Source organism: Armigeres subalbatus, chromosome 3 (assembly GCF_024139115.2).
Source record: "Armigeres subalbatus isolate Guangzhou_Male chromosome 3, GZ_Asu_2, whole genome shotgun sequence".
Lineage (NCBI taxonomy): Eukaryota > Metazoa > Arthropoda > Insecta > Diptera > Culicidae > Armigeres > Armigeres subalbatus.
In genome coordinates this window covers 166882884-166901655 of record NC_085141.1, presented here as the reverse complement: position 1 = coordinate 166901655, position 18772 = coordinate 166882884, and the positions used below count along the sequence as shown (strand labels likewise).

General features: G+C 38.1%; 1 protein-coding gene across 1 annotated transcript in view; it reads right to left on the bottom strand.

Annotated features, from left to right (window-relative positions):
• Nucleotides 1-18772, bottom strand: part of LOC134226469 (dynein axonemal heavy chain 6) — a 40850-nt gene that overhangs the window by 3761 nt on the left and 18317 nt on the right. Inside the window, exons 12-15 of the mRNA XM_062707261.1 lie at nucleotides 18600-18741; nucleotides 17655-18391; nucleotides 17322-17588; nucleotides 11756-14225 (exon numbers count right to left, since the gene is read on the bottom strand). Coding sequence (XP_062563245.1) covers nucleotides 11756-14225; nucleotides 17322-17588; nucleotides 17655-18391; nucleotides 18600-18741 — 3616 coding nt within the window. The remainder of the gene's footprint in view (nucleotides 1-11755; nucleotides 14226-17321; nucleotides 17589-17654; nucleotides 18392-18599; nucleotides 18742-18772) is intronic.

Here is an 18772-nt window from a genome sequence, read left to right as displayed (position 1 = left end):
CTCAGTTGTTTCGTTGCAAGAGAATTTGAAGCATCCTTCTACGCTTCTCGGAAGCCTCCTTTCAAGTTACCCGGAAGCCTCATTTTAAGAGGTTCGAAAACTTTCTTTTAAGAGGCCCTGAAGCCAAGCTTTTTTCTATAAACTGTTGTTTTTCTGCTTTTTCTTTCAAAAGGCTCGAAGCCTTCCTTTGAAATGCTCGGAATTCTTTTCTCAAGAGGCTTGAAAGCGCCCATGCAAGATACTTCCGCCTTTTTTAAGGCCCGGAAGACTACCTAGTTGCACAAATCTTACTGCTTTGGTTGCCACAGCACTTATGTGACTCGATTTGGTACTATTTTTTTGAATACTTTATTAACGTGATTTTTTATCTTAAGGTGACTCGGGGAGGCCCTAAACACCGTGTTATTTTTCCTATCTTTCGTCTCTTTCTAGCATTATCACTTCGCAACTTTGGAGCGGCGTATTTCGGTTTTCAGTTGTTTGATGTAACTGTAAATGTATCAGCATGTAGATTGCGAGTAAGCACGCGCCGGTGATACTTTTTCAAAATCATATTTGTTGTAGAAAAAAAGTTAAACATTCAATGATGAAAATGATGACGATTTGATGATTGTTAGTGCTTCCCGTGTCACCTTAAAAGTAAGTTCATCACGGAATTTGGTACTATATGAGTTACAGAAACTCGTGTATGACAAGTGTGCTACTCGGGACTTTTCAAAAAGCTCGAAAGTCTCCTTTCAAGAGGCTTAAAAGCTTCCTTTCAACAAGCTTGAAAGCCTTCTTTTAAAAGGCTTGGAAGGCTCATTTCAAAGGGCTCAGAAGCCTTCTTTTGAGTGGTTCGCAAGCCTCCCTATAGGAGGCTCGGCGTCCACTCAAGATACTCCAATTTTAAGTGGCTAAAAAGTTACCATTCAAGAGTCTCGGAAGGCTCAAAAGTGTTCATACAAAATACTCCGAAGCCTCCTTTCAGGGGGCTCAAAAGCCGCCTTTCAATAGGCTCGGAAGACTGTTTTCAAGAGGCTTGGAAGCCTTCTTTCAAGAACTCGAAAACGTCCCATCAAGATGCTCGGAATTCTTTTTTGGATGCGTATTTTCAATAGGCTCAGATGCGTCCTTTCAAGATACTCAGAACCCTCCTTTCTAGTGACTCGGAAGCCGTCCATAAAATGGCTCGTAAGGTCTTTCAAGAAGCTCGGAAGCCTCCTTTCAAGAGGCTCGTAAGCCTTCTTTTAAGAGGCTCGGAAGCCTTTTTCAAGAGGCTCGGAAGCCTCCTTTCAAGAGGCGCGGAAGCTACCTTTCAAGAGGCTCGGAAGCCTTTTTCAAAAGGCTCGGAAGCTTCCTTTCAAGAGGCTAGGAAGCCTCCTTTGAAGTGGCTCGGAAGCCTCCTTTCAAGAGGCTCGGAAGCCTTTTTCAAGAGGCTCGGAAGCCTCCATTCATCAGGCTCTGAAGCCTTCTTTCAAGAGGCTCGGAAGCCCTTTTTTTAAAAGCTCGGAAGCCTCCTTTCAATAGGCTCGAAAGTCTCCTTTTAAGAGGCTCGAAAGCCTCCTTTCAAGAGGCTCGAAAGCCTCATTTCAAGAGGCTCGGAAGCCTACTTTCAAGGCGCTCGGAAGCCTCCCTTGATGGGGTTTAGAAGCCTTCTTTCGAGAGGCTCGGAACCCTCTCTTCAAGGGGCTCGTAATTCTTTTTTCAAGCAGCTCAGAGGCTTCCTTTCAAGATGCTCGGACGCTTCCTTTTAAGTGGCTCGAAAGCCGCTTTTCAAGAGACTCGGAAGCCTATCTTCAAGAGGCTTGGAAGGTTCTCTCGGAAGAGGCGCGGAATCCTACTTCCAAAAGGCTCGGAAGCCTCCTTTCAACATGCTTGGAAGCCTTCAATAGTCAAAACAGTCCCTACAGTCAGTCAGTCGATGTAAGAACTTAATTTTAATTGGGAAGTTTAAAAAAAAAATGAAAATTTCAGAAAAGTTTATGGAGAGCTATATATTCCGTAAGTTTTCAGGTCCATTTTTCATATACTTGAAGAGTTACGATTATTTTGATTTGTAGCAAAAAAAACATAGGGGGTACCTCAATTAATGCGAAGTTCGAAGGGGTACCTCTCAAGAAAAAGGTTGAGAACCGCTGGCCTAAGAGTTATTGGTTCTTCATGTTTTTGCCTTTATCGTACAACAAAGTTGTACCGAAAGGCTATCATTTCATTTTCATTTTGCAGCGTTTGGTGGGGCAATGAGTGTTCTATTTTTTAACTTTTATTTATGCAGAATGAAAATTAATTGACTTTGTTTGCTCTGAGTGTAGGTTATGTGTTCGTCAAATCACTTTGTTTACCTAAGTCATTGTTTTGTCAATGTTTTTAACCCTTTATAAGGCAGTGGCAACTATATTGCCACCAACAAATAATATGTTTTTCTATTTATTAACAAGAGCTCTACTTATTATTTCACATGTAGTGACTTTATTTGCTTCCTAGTAACACCCCAGATGAATTTGACCCATAAAAAAATTGAAATGTCAATTTGAGAACAGTTTTTTTACGAACAGATCGTAAGCTTCGAGTGGAAGAAGGATTTTCAGTTATAATTCGTTAAAAATACGACAAAGATATATTTTTTCCCGTTGGTATCAATTATTTTGAATCTCCTGTGTTAGATTACTACGTGATTAGCGTGAAAAAAGCTTTGCCTTTCTGTATATTTGGTTTTTGGATTTTTGACGAAATTGTGTTTTTTTCCCAAGGGATCAATAAACCATGTTGAAATATTTTTATATTTTTTCGTTATTTTCATGGAGCATGGCCTCATAGGTTCTAGACTACAATCAAAATCTCAAAAGCTTTTGGGACGAAGCAGCATTTAGAACTTAAAGTCTTTTGCAGCAGTCTGTTAGAATGTTAGAACGCAATGCTTAAAATAAAATATTATATTATTTCCCACCAATAAGGTGGCCTTATCGAAGCAAATTGACGCCAAAATCGCCCCAGCAAAAATGGCCATAAGAAACAAAATTTTATAAACTCAAAAATCACATTATTTCCCAAAATTGAGCTCTGTTTTTCATGCAGATTAATCTGATTTATTGTCCTGCTAACACAGTTTAAAAATTTAGTTGTTGGCGACGTTTTTTAAGGTACCTAAAAAGTAGTCTGCGTATTTTGTTGCCAAGGAAACAGTCAATAACTTTATTGATATTTACAAATGATGTTGAACATTGCATATACCAAGAAACTATTCTCTTCGTTCAAATAAAATACAGTGATCAAAACATTTTTAGTTTTTCCGGGAAAATTTTGGATAACCTACCGGGAAAACCGGGAAAAACCCGGGAATTAATTTTGTCGATAAGAGTGGTCACCCTGTTACTTTCTTATTTTTATTTTTTATTCTTTATTCTTCTCTCTTCCTTCTTTCTTCCTACTTCCTTCTCCCTTCTTTTTTATTCTATTTTTTTCAATTGTTTTCCTTCTTTCTTCTTCAACCCTTCTAGTTCTTTCTTCTTGTTTCTTTCTTGCTTCTTCGTCCTACCTTTCTTCTTAGTTCTTCCTCCATAGTTCATCCTCCTTTGTTCCTATTTCCTTCTTTCTTCTTCCTACTTCTTTTTTTCTGGTGTCTACTTCCTTCATTTTTTTGTTTGTCTTCTTCCTTCTTCATTCGTTCCTTTTGCTTTCTTATTTTTTCCTTCTTTCTTTTCCTTCTTTCTTCCTTCTTCCATTACTTTGTTTTTCCTCTCTTTCTGTCTTCTTTCCTCTACCTTCTTCTTTTGCCAAGTTTTTTCTTCTTTTTCCTCTATTCTTTTTTTCATTCTACCTTCTTCCTTCTTCAAAAACGGTGGTTGCGAACTTGGCGGAAAAATGTTTTTCAAAAAGAAATCCAAGATGGCGGCCAAATTCAATATGGCTGCTTGTGTTTTTATTATTGCAAATTGAGGATACACTCTTCCTCTTTCCAACGATATGCTGATCTCTATGATCGGTTGAGAAATGTTGGAGTTATGACAGTTTTGGTGAGTCAAGAATTGACAAAAATCGAGGGTTCCATAAAAATGATTTCGTGTATAACTAATGAGGGGTTCATATTTCTGATGAATTCAACTCGGATTCTTGATATACTCGCTGAAAGCTTTCGAAAGAATGTAAATTTAGGCATTTTTAAGAACCTCGTGCAAATAGTGGCCCGGTTTCAGCGAGAATTACTCAAATTCATGTATCTTACAAAATGGTGAATTTGGGCAGAATTTTATTCATGGTCCTCAAAGCTTAAAGGTTCAAAAGTGTAGTGCATGGTGTTTTACTGCGGGGTATTGCGGGGTACCAAACTGTTTTGTTCGTTAAATATTTCATTTTCATTTTCATTTTGCAGCGTTTGGTGGGGCAATGAGAGCGCAAGTCAATCCAAAGCCGATAATAGATAGGGTAATGGCAGAAGAGTCCGTGCAGACCACTTGAACGCCATGGGGTAGGATTAAGGATGGGGTGAAGTGAGGTTCGGATTTGGAATCGACTCAACACTAATGCAAAATGTAATTGAATGCAAACTAGTCAATGATCAAAGGCTAAAAAGATAATTTCAAGATTTGTAGTACAACGTTTTTCTAGTTATTAAAAGCAATGTTTAAAATGCAATGTCTTCTTTTTTGCCTTAGAAGCATCTGATGTGGTTTGAAGGCCACTTAGTCATATAGTACAATTATAAGTTATTTAATGTGTTAGCTTTTGTGACCACATTGAAAATAGAAAAGAATATTGCGAATTAGTGTTATCTTTTTTTAACTTTTATTTATGCAGAATGAAAATTAATTGACTTTGTTTGCTCTGACTGTAGGTTATGCGTTCGTCAAATCACTTTGTTTACCTAAGTAAGTCATTGTTTCATCAATGTTTATAAGCTGTGTCGACACTACAAACTCAATGTAAGTTGTATCATGTAAAAGTGGAAACTGCTAAAGAACTTAGTTTGTTCCATTATATATTTTTTTGTCACGGTTGCCTATAGCTTTAAACTGTTCTAACAAGTAGCTTTATCGTTGATTAATTACGGTGATTATCTATTAAGTTCTAATCAAGGTCAGGTATAGGATTCACTTTTCGGTGGCAAGCTAAAGCTTCATCACGCCTATTGCCTATCTATTTGTAAAAATTATCGAGAATGAAGCCGTTATAAGATTGTTCATATACCATCATTATAATGTGTGGTATTTTTTATTATTGCTCTTCGAAGTGAGGCATAACAAAATAAAACTGGCACCACGTTCCTAGTTTTGAAAAAACTTCTACTCAGTGAATCCAGCAGTCGATTCCCTACGAATATCTTGAATACTTTGTTTTTCAATAAATGCCTAGCTATCTAAATGTAAGCGTGGCTACGACTCAGCGTCACAGGGAACGCATCAGAAAAGTATTGCCGAAAAGAAGAGAACTCACATCATTATCACTGATGAAAAGGCCTCTGCCTGACTGCACTACCATTCAAGGCTCCAAGACACGATGTCCGTTGGATCACATGCAAATGCCGTAAATTAGTGCGTCAATGCCAGATATGTAACGCGGCACCAAACAAAAATAGTCAACATGTGATACCACCACGACAGGATATGCCTTTGGTTGCCATCTCGGTGCTAATGGCGTAAGCCGACCCACCGCGGCAAGGTAACAAATCCGAGGGGAAGGTTTTGTTCGTTAAATATTGCGTAAAATATGCTTTTACAAAACTACTAAAAACTAATTTCTGGATGAAGCTATTATTACATTATTAAGCCTATTGCATAGATCTGTTTAAAAGCTTTATTTAAGAGTAACGATATATAAATATGTTACTTTTGAGACAAAAACATGGCAAAGCTGTCCGTTTTCCCAAAAAACGTAAAAATATTATTTCTAGGAGGGGCTAGTTTGAACGCCTCCCACCCCTCCCTGAAAAATCTAAAAAATAAAAACCGTCCTGATTATAGAAATATAGGTTATAAGCTATGGATTCATCACATTTTACTTGCCCAAATCGAAAATTGGCCTTTTGGTAGTTTTGGCCACACCTTTATATGGGGCTGTCCTATTGTGCAAATAGACTTGATGTTGTTTCAAATGATTTTCCGAACAAAGTTTGAAATCTGTTAGAGTTTTCTAGAAGTAGGTATACATCAAAACAGACTGCTCTATGGTGAAAAGTCAAAATCCACAAAAACTAACACGGGACAATTATGCGTAGAAGACAATACAATTATGCGTAGAACAATACAATACTATTCAATTTATTTTATAGATTTCCATAGAGAATATGGAGAATTCCAGCATTGTTTTATTCATAGAAAATTCAACTACCACAACTTGATGTCATACAACTACAACAAGCAATGAAACTTTATAAGAAATTCGTGAACATGTTTGAAGATTCCTTGGCAATTTGGCATATTTTTTGTATGAGTTCCTCTTCAAAGACATTTCAATTCTAATTTAAATAAAGTGAGTAAATGCCACTCTGAAACTGAGAAGTTTTTTTAATCAAATATAAGAAAGTGTTCAATCCCCAATTTACAGAAAATGACAAGTTAATAACCAGTCTCTTGATTCTCGTGTATACATGGGTGAGACAGTGTGCCATGAGCTACAAAAGCTCACGTAGCATCGATTCAGTGCAACGAGAGAAGCTAGCGCGCATAAAATATAATGTACGTCTCATGAGACTCATCTCATGCGCTAGGAATGCATAGCTGGCGTTACTTTGGCGACGATATTATTGAATGAAAATTTCCCGCCCAAGCTGTTTTACGCATCTCCGCTGTTGTTTGCAAATGTTTGCCATGGCAAACAGCGCATGAGCTGATCGCATTGAGATGTCTCAATGCGACTCACCAATGTTAATGTGAGGTACACAAGCTTCGTGAGACTCGCGCACACTAAATTTTATGTGCGCGTAGCAGTCGTTGCTCAATATCATCCTTTTTTGTACGCGTACATGATGTCTGTTAATAACTTTTGAAGCAGTTTTCCAGCCGTACAAGGATCATGCCGTCCATTAAGACACTGTTGAATTGGCTCAAAAGACATTATATTTACAACTTTAATAGATATTCTCTTCACATTCTCCTAACATCTCATTCTTAATAATATAGATGGATCTGTGCGATGTCATTCTTGCCTTTATTGTCAGAAGGTATGAAGTATGCGTTCGTTGAATTACTTTGTTTGCCTAAGTTATTGGTTCTTCATGATTTTTGTTCTGTGTCAATACTATCAAACTCAATGTAAGTAATGTCTTGTAAAAAGTGGAAACTGTTCGTACATTTAGTCTATTTTATTGTCATTTCTTTGTCAAGGTAGCCTAAGACGATAATAAATAGCTTATTCAATTCCAAACTAACTGTTATTATTTATAATGTACTGAAGCCGTCATAAGATTGTTCATATGCCATCATTATAATGTGTGGTTTTTTTTATTATGGCTCTTCGAAGTAAGAAAATCTTTTACTCAGTGAATCCAGCAGTCAATTTCCTACGAATGTCTTGAATACATTGTTTATCAATAAATGCCTAACTAGCTAAATATAAGCGTGGCTACGACTCGTCGTCACAGGGAACGCATCAGAAAAGTATTGCCGAAAGGAAGAGATCTCACATCATTATCACTGATGAAAAAGGCCTCTGCCTGACTGCACTACCATTCGAGGCTCCAAGACACGATGTCCGATGGATCACATGCACATGCGGTAAATTAGTGCGTCAATGCAAGATATGCAACACGGCACCAAACAAAAATAATCAACATGTGATGGTGTAAGCCCACCCATCCCATCAAGATCACATATCCGAGGGGAGGGACCTTTTTTTTGCGCGACTCGTGGGACCAAAATGTCGACCAAACCAAAAAAACAAATTTGAGTAGAGACGGAGAAGCGTCTGACAAAAGAGTGGATCTTTTCGCCAGGCGAAGTGGCCTTAACAGGTCGCCCCACCGATCGCCAGGGGCAGGCGATACAGAAGAGCGTGGCAGGTCGGAGGAGTCGCGCATCGAGATCAAGATGGACGGAGCTACCCTGACCCTGACCATGACCTGACCCTACCCTGACACGGAAGTGATGACCAGTCACAATTAGAGCGGAGGGCAGAAAATGGAGGTGATTAAAGACGTAACGGACATAATCAGGTCCTTTGTGGACAACGGCGGGAAGTACAGCACAGACTTTAAGAAGTTCGTGCTGACCCTCTGCAACATGGTTGTAGGCAAGTAAGGAGGCGGCACGAAAGATCCGCCAAATTACCGAGGAGAAAAAGTTGGCAGTGAGCATAAAAGAAGCCTATTCGAAGATTCGAGTATTAACTGAAGAAAAGCAGCTGGCAGAAAGCCAGACTGCAGAACTACGCAGACGCATGGCTGTCACTGGAGCAACTCCAAAGTTAGGTAAGGTCAGTATAGCAACCGACCTGAAGGTAGCTATCGCCAAACCGGTATTGCACAAGAGGAAAGCTACTATGATCCGTCGAGAAAAGTTTGAAAAGTTTTTTGACGTAGAACTACGTCTGTCTTTTCTATATTGGGGTACACTTTACGAATGCGGAAATCAGGGACCGTCATGAAAATATGATAGACTTTAAACTTTAATATATCAGCCGTTTCTCGATGGATTTTAAATTTTTTGGACCATTCAATCAAGAATGAGTCAACGCTTCTTTGTATTTATATGAAAATACTGATTTTCAGCTATTTATTATCGAAAATTGATCAAAAGCTTAGAAATAGGTAAACCAATCAATCACGTATGTGCATCACTAGCACAGACATCAAAAATCAATCGCTTGCAGGTTTGGTCACAAGGGATGGTTCACAATAATGTAAAAGGGCTATACAACTGAAAAACGCACTTTGACAACCTCACTTGTTCTTGTAATATTGATTTGAAGATGGTTTAGTTGAAATTCGAATTTCCTTATAATTTTCTAGTTACATAATTTAACAATTGAAGCCTAAATTACTCATTTTTCAGGACAAATTGATATTTACCAAAGCTTTTATATAACTATAATAGCCTATATACAATAATAATTTGAGGAGATTCACGGTAGTTAGGTTCGATAGGATATAAATCTTTGGATATACGTCGGCCTGAGGTGGTATTGCCAACTGTATAGGAACAAGGTCATATCCAGGATTATGAGTCGCCTAACCCTTAAATGCATTTAAAAAATGATCAAAATAGTTTCTGCGTGAATCAGAGATGATTTAAAACAAAGGATGGTTTTAACAGTAAAAAATAGTTTTAGGCAAATTCTGATATTGTCGTAGTGCCAGTTGTCAAGAAATCAACATGAAATACGTAATTTTAAAGCGAAGCATCATTTGAACATAATCCATAGAAGTGCAAGAAATGTGTCCCCTATTCTAAATAAATTTAGCACACTTTTGATATAGTTTTTGGTCCATGCTCGTCTTGCCCCGAGGGGGTGGTCATATTGCCCTAATGGTAAATATAGGCATCATAAAAACACCTCTTTTAAAACCAGATTATAAGATACTGAAACGTCATTAATCAGTGTTTATTGATTCTTCTTCTTATTGGCATTACATCCCCACACTGGGACAGAGCCGCCTCGCAGCTTAGTGTTCATTAAGCACTTCCACAGTTATTAACTGCGAGGTTTCTAAGCCAGGTTACCATTTTTGCATTCGTATATCATGAGGCTAACACGATGATACTTTTATGCCCAGGGAAGTCGAGACAATTTCCAATCCGAAAATTGCCTAGACCGGCACCGGGAATCGAACCCAGCCACCCTCAGCATGGTCTTGCTTTGTAGCCGCGCGTCTTACCGCACGGCTAAGGAGGGCCCATAAGTGTTTATTGATACTTATGTCAAAAACGGGTCATCATAAAGGTGTTTCATGGACAAATCAGCAGAATTTAAAGGAGTGTCACTATTTTACAAGGGTTACCGCTTAGGATGGCCATCTTGCCCCACTTTCCCCTACTTTGCTCGACAGGTAGACGGTTTGATAGTTCAATAGGTAGATTTTGCTTCACTCTTTGCGTAACTCTATATATAATAGACTCTGGTTTGAATAAATAATAAGTATAATGTGCGATAGGGGCCCTCCTTAGCCGTGCGGTAAGACGCGCGGCTACAAAGCAAGACCATGCTGAGGGTGGCTGGGTTTGATTCCCGGTGCCGGTCAAGACAATTTTCATTTTCATTTTCATTTTGCAGCGTTTGGTGGGGCAATGAGAGCGCAAGTCAATCCAAAGCCGATAATAGATAGGGTAATGGCAGAAGAGTCCGTGCAGACCACTTGAACGCCATGGGGTAGGATTAAGGATGGGGTGAAGTGAGGTTCGGATTTGGAATCGACTCAACACTAATGCAAAATGTAATTGAATGCAAACTAGTCAATGATCAAAGGCTAAAAAGATAATTTCAAGATTTGTAGTACAACGTTTTTCTAGTTATTAAAAGCAATGTTTAAAATGCAATGTCTTCTTTTTTGCCTTAGAAGCATCTGATGTGGTTTGAAGGCCACTTAGTCATATAGTACAATTATAAGTTATTTAATGTGTTAGCTTTTTGTGACCACATTGAAAATATAAAAAAATATTGCGAATTAGTGTTCTATTTTTTAACTTTTATTTATGCAGAATGAAAATTAATTGACTTTGTTTGCTCTGACTGTAGGTTATGCGTTCGTCAAATCACTTTGTTTACCTAAGTAAGTCATTGTTTCATCAATGTTTATAAGCTGTGTCGACACTACAAACTCAATGTAAGTTGTATCATGTAAAAGTGGAAACTGCTAAAGAACTTAGTTTGTTCCATTATATATTTTTTTGTCACGGTTGCCTATAGCTTTAAACTGTTCTAACAAGTAGCTTTATCGTTGATTAATTACGGTGATTATCTATTAAGTTCTAATCAAGGTCAGGTATAGGATTCACTTTTCGGTGGCAAGCTAAAGCTTCATCACGCCTATTGCCTATCTATTTGTAAAAATTATCGAGAATGAAGCCGTTATAAGATTGTTCATATACCATCATTATAATGTGTGGTATTTTTTATTATTGCTCTTCGAAGTGAGGCATAACAAAATAAAACTGGCACCACGTTCCTAGTTTTGAAAAACTTCTACTCAGTGAATCCAGCAGTCGATTCCCTACGAATATCTTGAATACTTTGTTTTTCAATAAATGCCTAGCTATCTAAATGTAAGCGTGGCTACGACTCAGCGTCACAGGGAACGCATCAGAAAAGTATTGCCGAAAAGAAGAGAACTCACATCATTATCACTGATGAAAAGGCCTCTGCCTGACTGCACTACCATTCAAGGCTCCAAGACACGATGTCCGTTGGATCACATGCAAATGCCGTAAATTAGTGCGTCAATGCCAGATATGTAACGCGGCACCAAACAAAAATAGTCAACATGTGATACCACCACGACAGGATATGCCTTTGGTTGCCATCTCGGTGCTAATGGCGTAAGCCGACCCACCGCGGCAAGGTAACATATCCGAGGGGAAGGGTGCCGGTCAAGACAATTTTCGGATTGGAAATTGTCTCGACTTCCCTGGGCATAAAAGTATCATCATGTTAGCCTCATGATATACGAATGCAAAAATGGTAACTTGGCTTAGAAACCTCGCAGTTAATAACTGTGGAAGTGCTTGATGGAACACTAAGCTGCGAGGCGGCTCTGTCCCAGTGTGGGGATGTAATGCCAATAAGAAGAAGAAGATAATGTGCGATACTAATTCATTAAAAATGTTAGTTTGTGACTTACACTTACCTTCTGTCCACGTGCTCGTCGTTCATATATAACTTGTTGATTCAATGTACAGCTCATGACCTCGAAATCGAACCGCAGCGTGTCAATTGGAATATCATTTTTTCTCGCATATGTTTGCAAAGTACCAGTCAAGAACGACTGTGGGAAAAATAATCCACAAATCCACGAAGATATCGGTAGGCCATCATCGATCCATGATTGTATAGATTCAATTCGTTGCTGCAAGTCATAAATCCAGCTGCCTAACGATTTGGTCGATAAAAAGCCATTGGAGTGCCAAACTTGTGGAACTTGGTTATTTGTGAATGCGCGATATATCTTTTCTAAACTTTCCGACATCACAACGAACCCTTGAATAGCCTTTTCCAGATCGTTCAAGTTATTATGCATCACTCCTAATAGACGATCAAACCTGTCTATTTCCTGTAGCAAAACTGTTGTTAATGATGGAATTCTATTCTTGTTGTCCCTCTTCATTAGATCGGGGTAAGGATTATCACTGTTAATTTGTCTTGCTATTACAGAGCGTATATTTTGTACTTTTTCTAGGCATATTTTATCCATAGCGGCTAATGCAGCTTCACCCAAAGAATCTCCTCCGCTCATACTATTTAACAGTGTATCCACAAAAAATCTTGTTTCGTTTCGATTAAAAATTATATTAGCATTCTCGTGCATTCCGAACACTTCCGGGGGATCGTGTATAGGTAAACTATTAGCATAAATTTTGCATTCATCCAAATTTTTCGCTTCCGGGCAGTAGTATGAACCGCTTTCACTGTATCGGTATAGTGTCGAGAGTACTTGCTCGGATGAAAATATTTTCAGAATCGAGCGCAAACAACGTTGATCCCAATTATCCGTAACTCTGCCTCCATAGGTGATTTCACCATTGATGTATTCCAGAGCATCCCAAGGAATAGGGGATTTAAATTCCCTTTCGCAGTATATATCCAACGTCTTCAAAGCACATTCACGGTCACTTTCATTGAACTCGTACGTTATATTCCACCCAAGAGGGCCAAACTTTCTCCGCTCCAATATTACACCGTGGAACATGCACAGACCAAAGACCATGCTTCTCCATTGTTGCCCCAGCACATGTAATTCGAAGCTCGGAGCGTCGAGATCACTCAGAGATCGAATAAGATTAGCACGCAAGCCTTTTGGTGGTTCATTTGTGACTTTCACAGAATTCTGAAGCACGCTAATGGGAAACGTTTTTACAGGCATGGATGATAGAAATAGCCGGAATTCTTTGTGTGTGGTTTGTATACCCATTGCTATGTTATTAACGATTCGTTCCATCGATTCCATCCACGATGTTGCAAGATGGCAATTTTGAAGAAACACCCAGTGTCCATGCTTGGTACCATTCGCCAGCAATGCTTCAGCTGCTGGGCCTTGACCTTGACCTAGAGAAATTGAGAATAGTTTTTCTGCGTATTCCTTATCTTGGGCGAATTTGATAAGTGCGGTCATTGGATCAGAGCCAGGAGACAATATAAAAACTAGCGGAGTTATTGCTGATATATCATCGTATAACGATGGCAATGTAGTGTTCTTGGGTGGCTCCGTATAATGTTTTCCCAGTTTGAAGCGAATGAACTCCGTTATAGCAATCACTAAGCTTTCTTCTTTCAAAGCTGCAACCAGCATAAGTTTTTCAGCTGGCGTCAACAGGTTGTTCCACTTTTTTGATGATTCAATTGGCTTCAAAGCAGGAGTAAGATTCTCTTTGTAATCTTGTATCTGTACATCTATTTTCTCATGAAGACACTTGGTCAATCCAACAAAAGCATTAAATGTTTCCTCCAAAAACATGCAACTGTACCATTGGTTATCTGTAACATATGCAGGCTTTTGGTCAAGCAGATAGTTTCTGCTAGTAGGACCTCTCAGGATGAAATTGAATTGGTCATCTGTAATTTCTTCAGACTCTTTACAAATTCCTACTGCCAGGAGAAATCCATACATAAGTTTATGCTTTTCAAGTAGTCCACGTGAAATGTTAGAGAACATAGTGAACGTTATATCGTCCAGCAGTGTTTTTAATCTCTCAGGAAGCTCCATTTTTTCATGTGGTTTGGCTATCACGGAACAGTAGACATTTGAGAAATATTGCAGGCTGAATTGGTACATGGGATCAATGTCTGCCAATGATGATACAACAAAATACAAAACAGCTCCTCGTGATGCTAAGACTCGATACTTCTCTCTAGTGGCAGCAATCGCCATTTCCGTTTTCTCTGTTTCGACAAGTCGATCGGCAATCACCATTGAGGTCTCCTTCGATTCATTAAGGGCATCCACTAGCTCTTCGTCATCTAGTATGTTACCTTGGGAGCTGTACAAAAGTTTCAATACTTTGTCTTCTAACATCAATAGCTGTTGCTTGTCTTCATTGATCCTAACGATCAGATCGCTGCGTTGTTTCTCCATTTCCGGAAGCTCAATTTTGATGATATCACTAAAAACAACGGATAACAAAAAATATAATTGATGGTAATACATCAATGGTGGCAACACATGATTTTTCAACTCCCTTTCTTCTGTAATGGAACCCCAACTCAAGACTGAATTACATAAGGATAAAAGCTCATAATGCTGAACACGAAAGGCTTGTAAGCAAAAAGATTTTTTTTCCTTTTCTTCTTCATCTTTTTCTATTTACATAAAAATGATTTTCTGTCTTCTGTCCGATCGGCGTGAAATTTCGTGTCTTAACATGGTTCAAGTCCCCTCCTTCCTCTGGAAAGGAGGGCTCCCATACAAAATAAACCAAAATTTCTGCATAATTCGAGAACCAATCAAGTTTCCATAATAATTCGTGACCCCTCCCCGCGCTAGAAGGGGAGGCTCGCATACAAATGAAACACAAATTTCTGCATAGCTCGAGAGCTAATCAAGCAAATGGAATCGAATATGGCTTATACAAGTTTCTGATGATAAGAATTGTTTCTACGATGGTTTGTGAACCATCCCCACTCTAACGGGGAGTGTCCCATACAAATAAAACACAACTTTCTGCATAGTGTAAGGTTAGAGAAACAGTCAAGCAAACGAAACCGAATTTGGCATGTGGAGGTTTTTATGACAAGAAATGTTTATATGATGGTTCGAGAGTCCTCCCCATTTTAAAAGAGGGGGGCCTTCAATACAAATAAAAAAAACTTATTTCTGCATAATTTGAGAACTAATCACGTAAATGGAATCCAATATGGGATGTGGAAGAAAAGTTTTGATGTTTGGTCTGCCAAATGAAATCGAATCACAGAGCAACCATTAAAACTTAAATTGCGAATACAAAATAAATGTTTGTGGTAAATGTGAAGCCTCCCTTAGCCGTGCAGTGAAATGCGCGGCAAGCAAGACCATGTTGAAGGTGGCTGGGTTCGATTCCCGGTCCGGTCTAGGAAATTTTATCGACTTCTCCGGGCATAAATGTATCATTGTGTTAGGCTCATGATATACGAATGAAAAAACTCTGCTTAGAAACGCTCGCAGTTAACAACTGTGGAAATGGTTAATAAACACTAAGCTGCGAGGCGGTAAGGTCCCAGTAGGGTATGTAAGGCCAATAAGAAGAAAACGAAGAAGAATAAGATTTTTTTATTCCTTATAAACGTGATTTTTGTATTGTAGGGGAACAGACGGCTTTGGCAGGTTTTGTTCTATTATTGGCAGGGGGTTTTTGTCGACCGAATTTTATGAAATTTGGTCACAATATTCTTTGATATGCAAAGAATGTTTGGGCCAAATTTGAGCATAATCAGTCATAAAAAAAACCCCTGCCAATAATAGAACAAAACCTGCCAAAGCCGTCATTACCCCTAAATAAGTTCTTAACCTCGAAAAATTAGAAGTTTGTGCTAACTACACGGAGAAATGAAAATGCCCAGAAATGGGTGTTTTTTCACCCACCTTCGAGATAACTGGACTAACCCATAAGGTGGGTAAAGTGGCTTTACCCACAAATGGGAAGAAGGTTTGTACGTCAAAATGGATGTGTAGTTTTCACTCACCTTCCTAAAGCTAAGCTTTCTTCAAATGGGTGAAAATCACCCATCTGCAGCAAATTATTTTCAGCGCTGATAAATTTGTTATGTTAAATAAATATTATTAAGATATAAAAAGAAGTACATGCAATACATTATTTATTGATTATTCCTCTTTTAAGTATATACAAATTACAGAAGCTTAAGTTTAAGGTTTTTCAAGATTTATAGTTGTATCAGCCATCAGTTCAATAATCCTCTGGGTCCTCTTATATGTATCCAAATTTCTACTGTCTTCTAATTACTACTGTCTTCAAATGTAACGTAATCGTGAGATTATCGTATTATTGACCCATCCGTTATAGATCCATGAAGAAGCCAGCTAAAAATCACAAAAAAAAAGTTTACTCAAATATCGGAGTCCAGTGGGATCCAATTTACACTGCTCTCATTTTCTTATAAATTTAGCAGTTTTAAGAACACTGAAATACTTACGTTCAATGTCTCGACTGCATTATAATTATATATTACTAATTACTTTACTGACGTGATTATGTCTGGACTTTGTCTCTTATTTAATACATCGTTGAAATAAATTAAAACAATTTAGAGTAAGTTTTCCAAGGACTCCATTCTAAAATCTCGCGAAAAACTGCAAACAGATTTTTCATCCATAAAAGGATTAAAAACCACCACACCTTAGATTATATGAAACTGTTTTAAAGTGGGCACTTTTCACCCGTTTTCCAAATTTTGAAATCATCCATCTTTTTGACAGCTTCATATAAATCTCAAAGGTGGGTAGTTTTAAAACATTTCATGGGTATTCTCAAATCTCCGTGTAATTAATTTCGGGCGAGCCGAAGTTCGACGTGTCTGCTAGTCCTATAACATAAAGATGAAATTATAAAAGGCTGACCGTTTGAAAAACTGGAAAATCCAAACAAACAGATTGTTATGCTAGTATTTAAAGGCACAAAATGAGATTAAGTGAGTTCTTCTTACGGCTCCTTGTGGTCATTTAATTTTGTATTCCAAGCATAGTTACAAAATCCTGTAATTCCCCTTAAACTTTGAACATCATTTTTCAATGATTCGTTTTAAAGTTTTCGGAAAAATCACATATAGATTATTTTTTATTACTAATACCACTAGACTATTGATTGGGATTCCCTTTTTGGGTGGGTGGCGTCGGAAATTGAAGTTCAGCATTTTTTAATTGAATGAGTTCATAATCATGTGTTGCCAAAAAGCGGTAAGGCTGTGTACTGTGTACATACAAATATAATAGACAAAATAAATCATTGATTACACTGAATTACTGCTTGAACACATAGCTCATGTATCTAAATTAACACTCTTCTAAAGAAGGTTTTGAAGCGCAAATTGTTTTGAAATAGTTTTTTTTTGTTCAGGGATGCCTGATAGTTTTATCTAACTGGTTTGAACGATATGCGAAAAAAAATTGATTTCCCGAGATTTTCATAAAACCAACGTTTTTGGGCGTAAGAAAGCCATAAATCACAATATTTTTCATGCTCTTCTACTAAACTTAAACTTATACTTACGCGAGTAACTGGTCTTCCAAGCCACTTCTGGATACCAAGAAGTTGACTAAGGTTACTTGTATGCATATCTCAGGCAAGAAGTGTGGATTTGCTAACTTTGTAGTCATGTATAATCTGAAACTGTGGTCATAGTCTACGTCGACATCTCCCAATTTTATCATCGGTCTGCCATTCTGTATGAACACTCGCTTAAGAAGAACGGATTCTAGAACCGGGTCCAGCGTTTCTTGTATATCTTCAATCAGCATAGGAGTACCCTGTCTGATACTGAAATTTAGATATATTTAAAATGTTAGAACAAGCTACTGATTCATCACAATGGTTTAATGTTACCAGATCTCTAAGATTCTCATCATATTTGCATCGGTTAATTTAATTATGCGTAATTCATTTTTTGCTTCCATGTCACGTATCCAGCGATTAGCTTGCTCTTGAGGATCGATCATCAGCGGCCATCGACCGGCCTGAGTTGAAATAATTGCATTTTCGATTGAAATCTCATCTCTCGGTAGGCCAAACATGTTCCATTGTCTAATTTGCAATGAATCACCCAGAATGTTAACTAAGTTAAATTTATCACTGCTGGGAATGTTCAAATTCCTACATTCTTCCACCCAAGCTTTCGAAAGTTCACGGCGATAATCAATGGGGAAAGCACCCAAGTATGCTACGTACGCGGATGCTACCAGGACATCTCCCGGAACGGCGAACTGTTCAGCAGTTAGCTCTTGCACAGTGTCACGCCATCGGATTTCTTCATCAGCCAAAGCAGACGTTAGCCTGCCAGCTCGATTCAACCGTGCAGCAGTAAGATCGTTATGGTCTTGCAGGACTTTCATCTCTCGTTTCTTTTCATCTAAGTTAGACATTAGCATCAATATTTTGGCCTCGATTTCTGCTAGTTCATTTTGCTTCGACTTAAGTAGCTTCATAACTTGATTAAGCTCGTCCTCAGCTTCTTTCTGTCGTTTTATTTTAGGTTCTACCACCCTGTACACTTTTGCATACCGCTCAACGGCTATCACCCATAAGCACATCGACTTTGCTACTTTAGATACTTTCTCGACGACCTGCAAATAGATTGGCGTTATGATTTCAATCTACTTATTTTATTAAATAAAAAAAAAATACATTATTTCGTTTGCTTGTAATTTAGAAGAGTATTTATGAAGAAAGAATACAGAGTTCAAATATTAAATATTTTGTAGAATGTTGCTGTCTTCTTGCTAAAAAAGGCACTGATGCATCCAATCCTTTATTATCCTATATGATACTCACTGGAGGTTGAAAATCTTTATGTTCAATATATGTCTTTAATTTTTTGAGTATCGAATCTGGTATATGCTCTTTATCGTAATCCTCTAGTTTCTTCAGAAAATTGACATCAGCCATAACAACTTTAGCAGTGTTCCAGTCAGTTCTAAAATAATATATAAAAATAAATGTCTTTT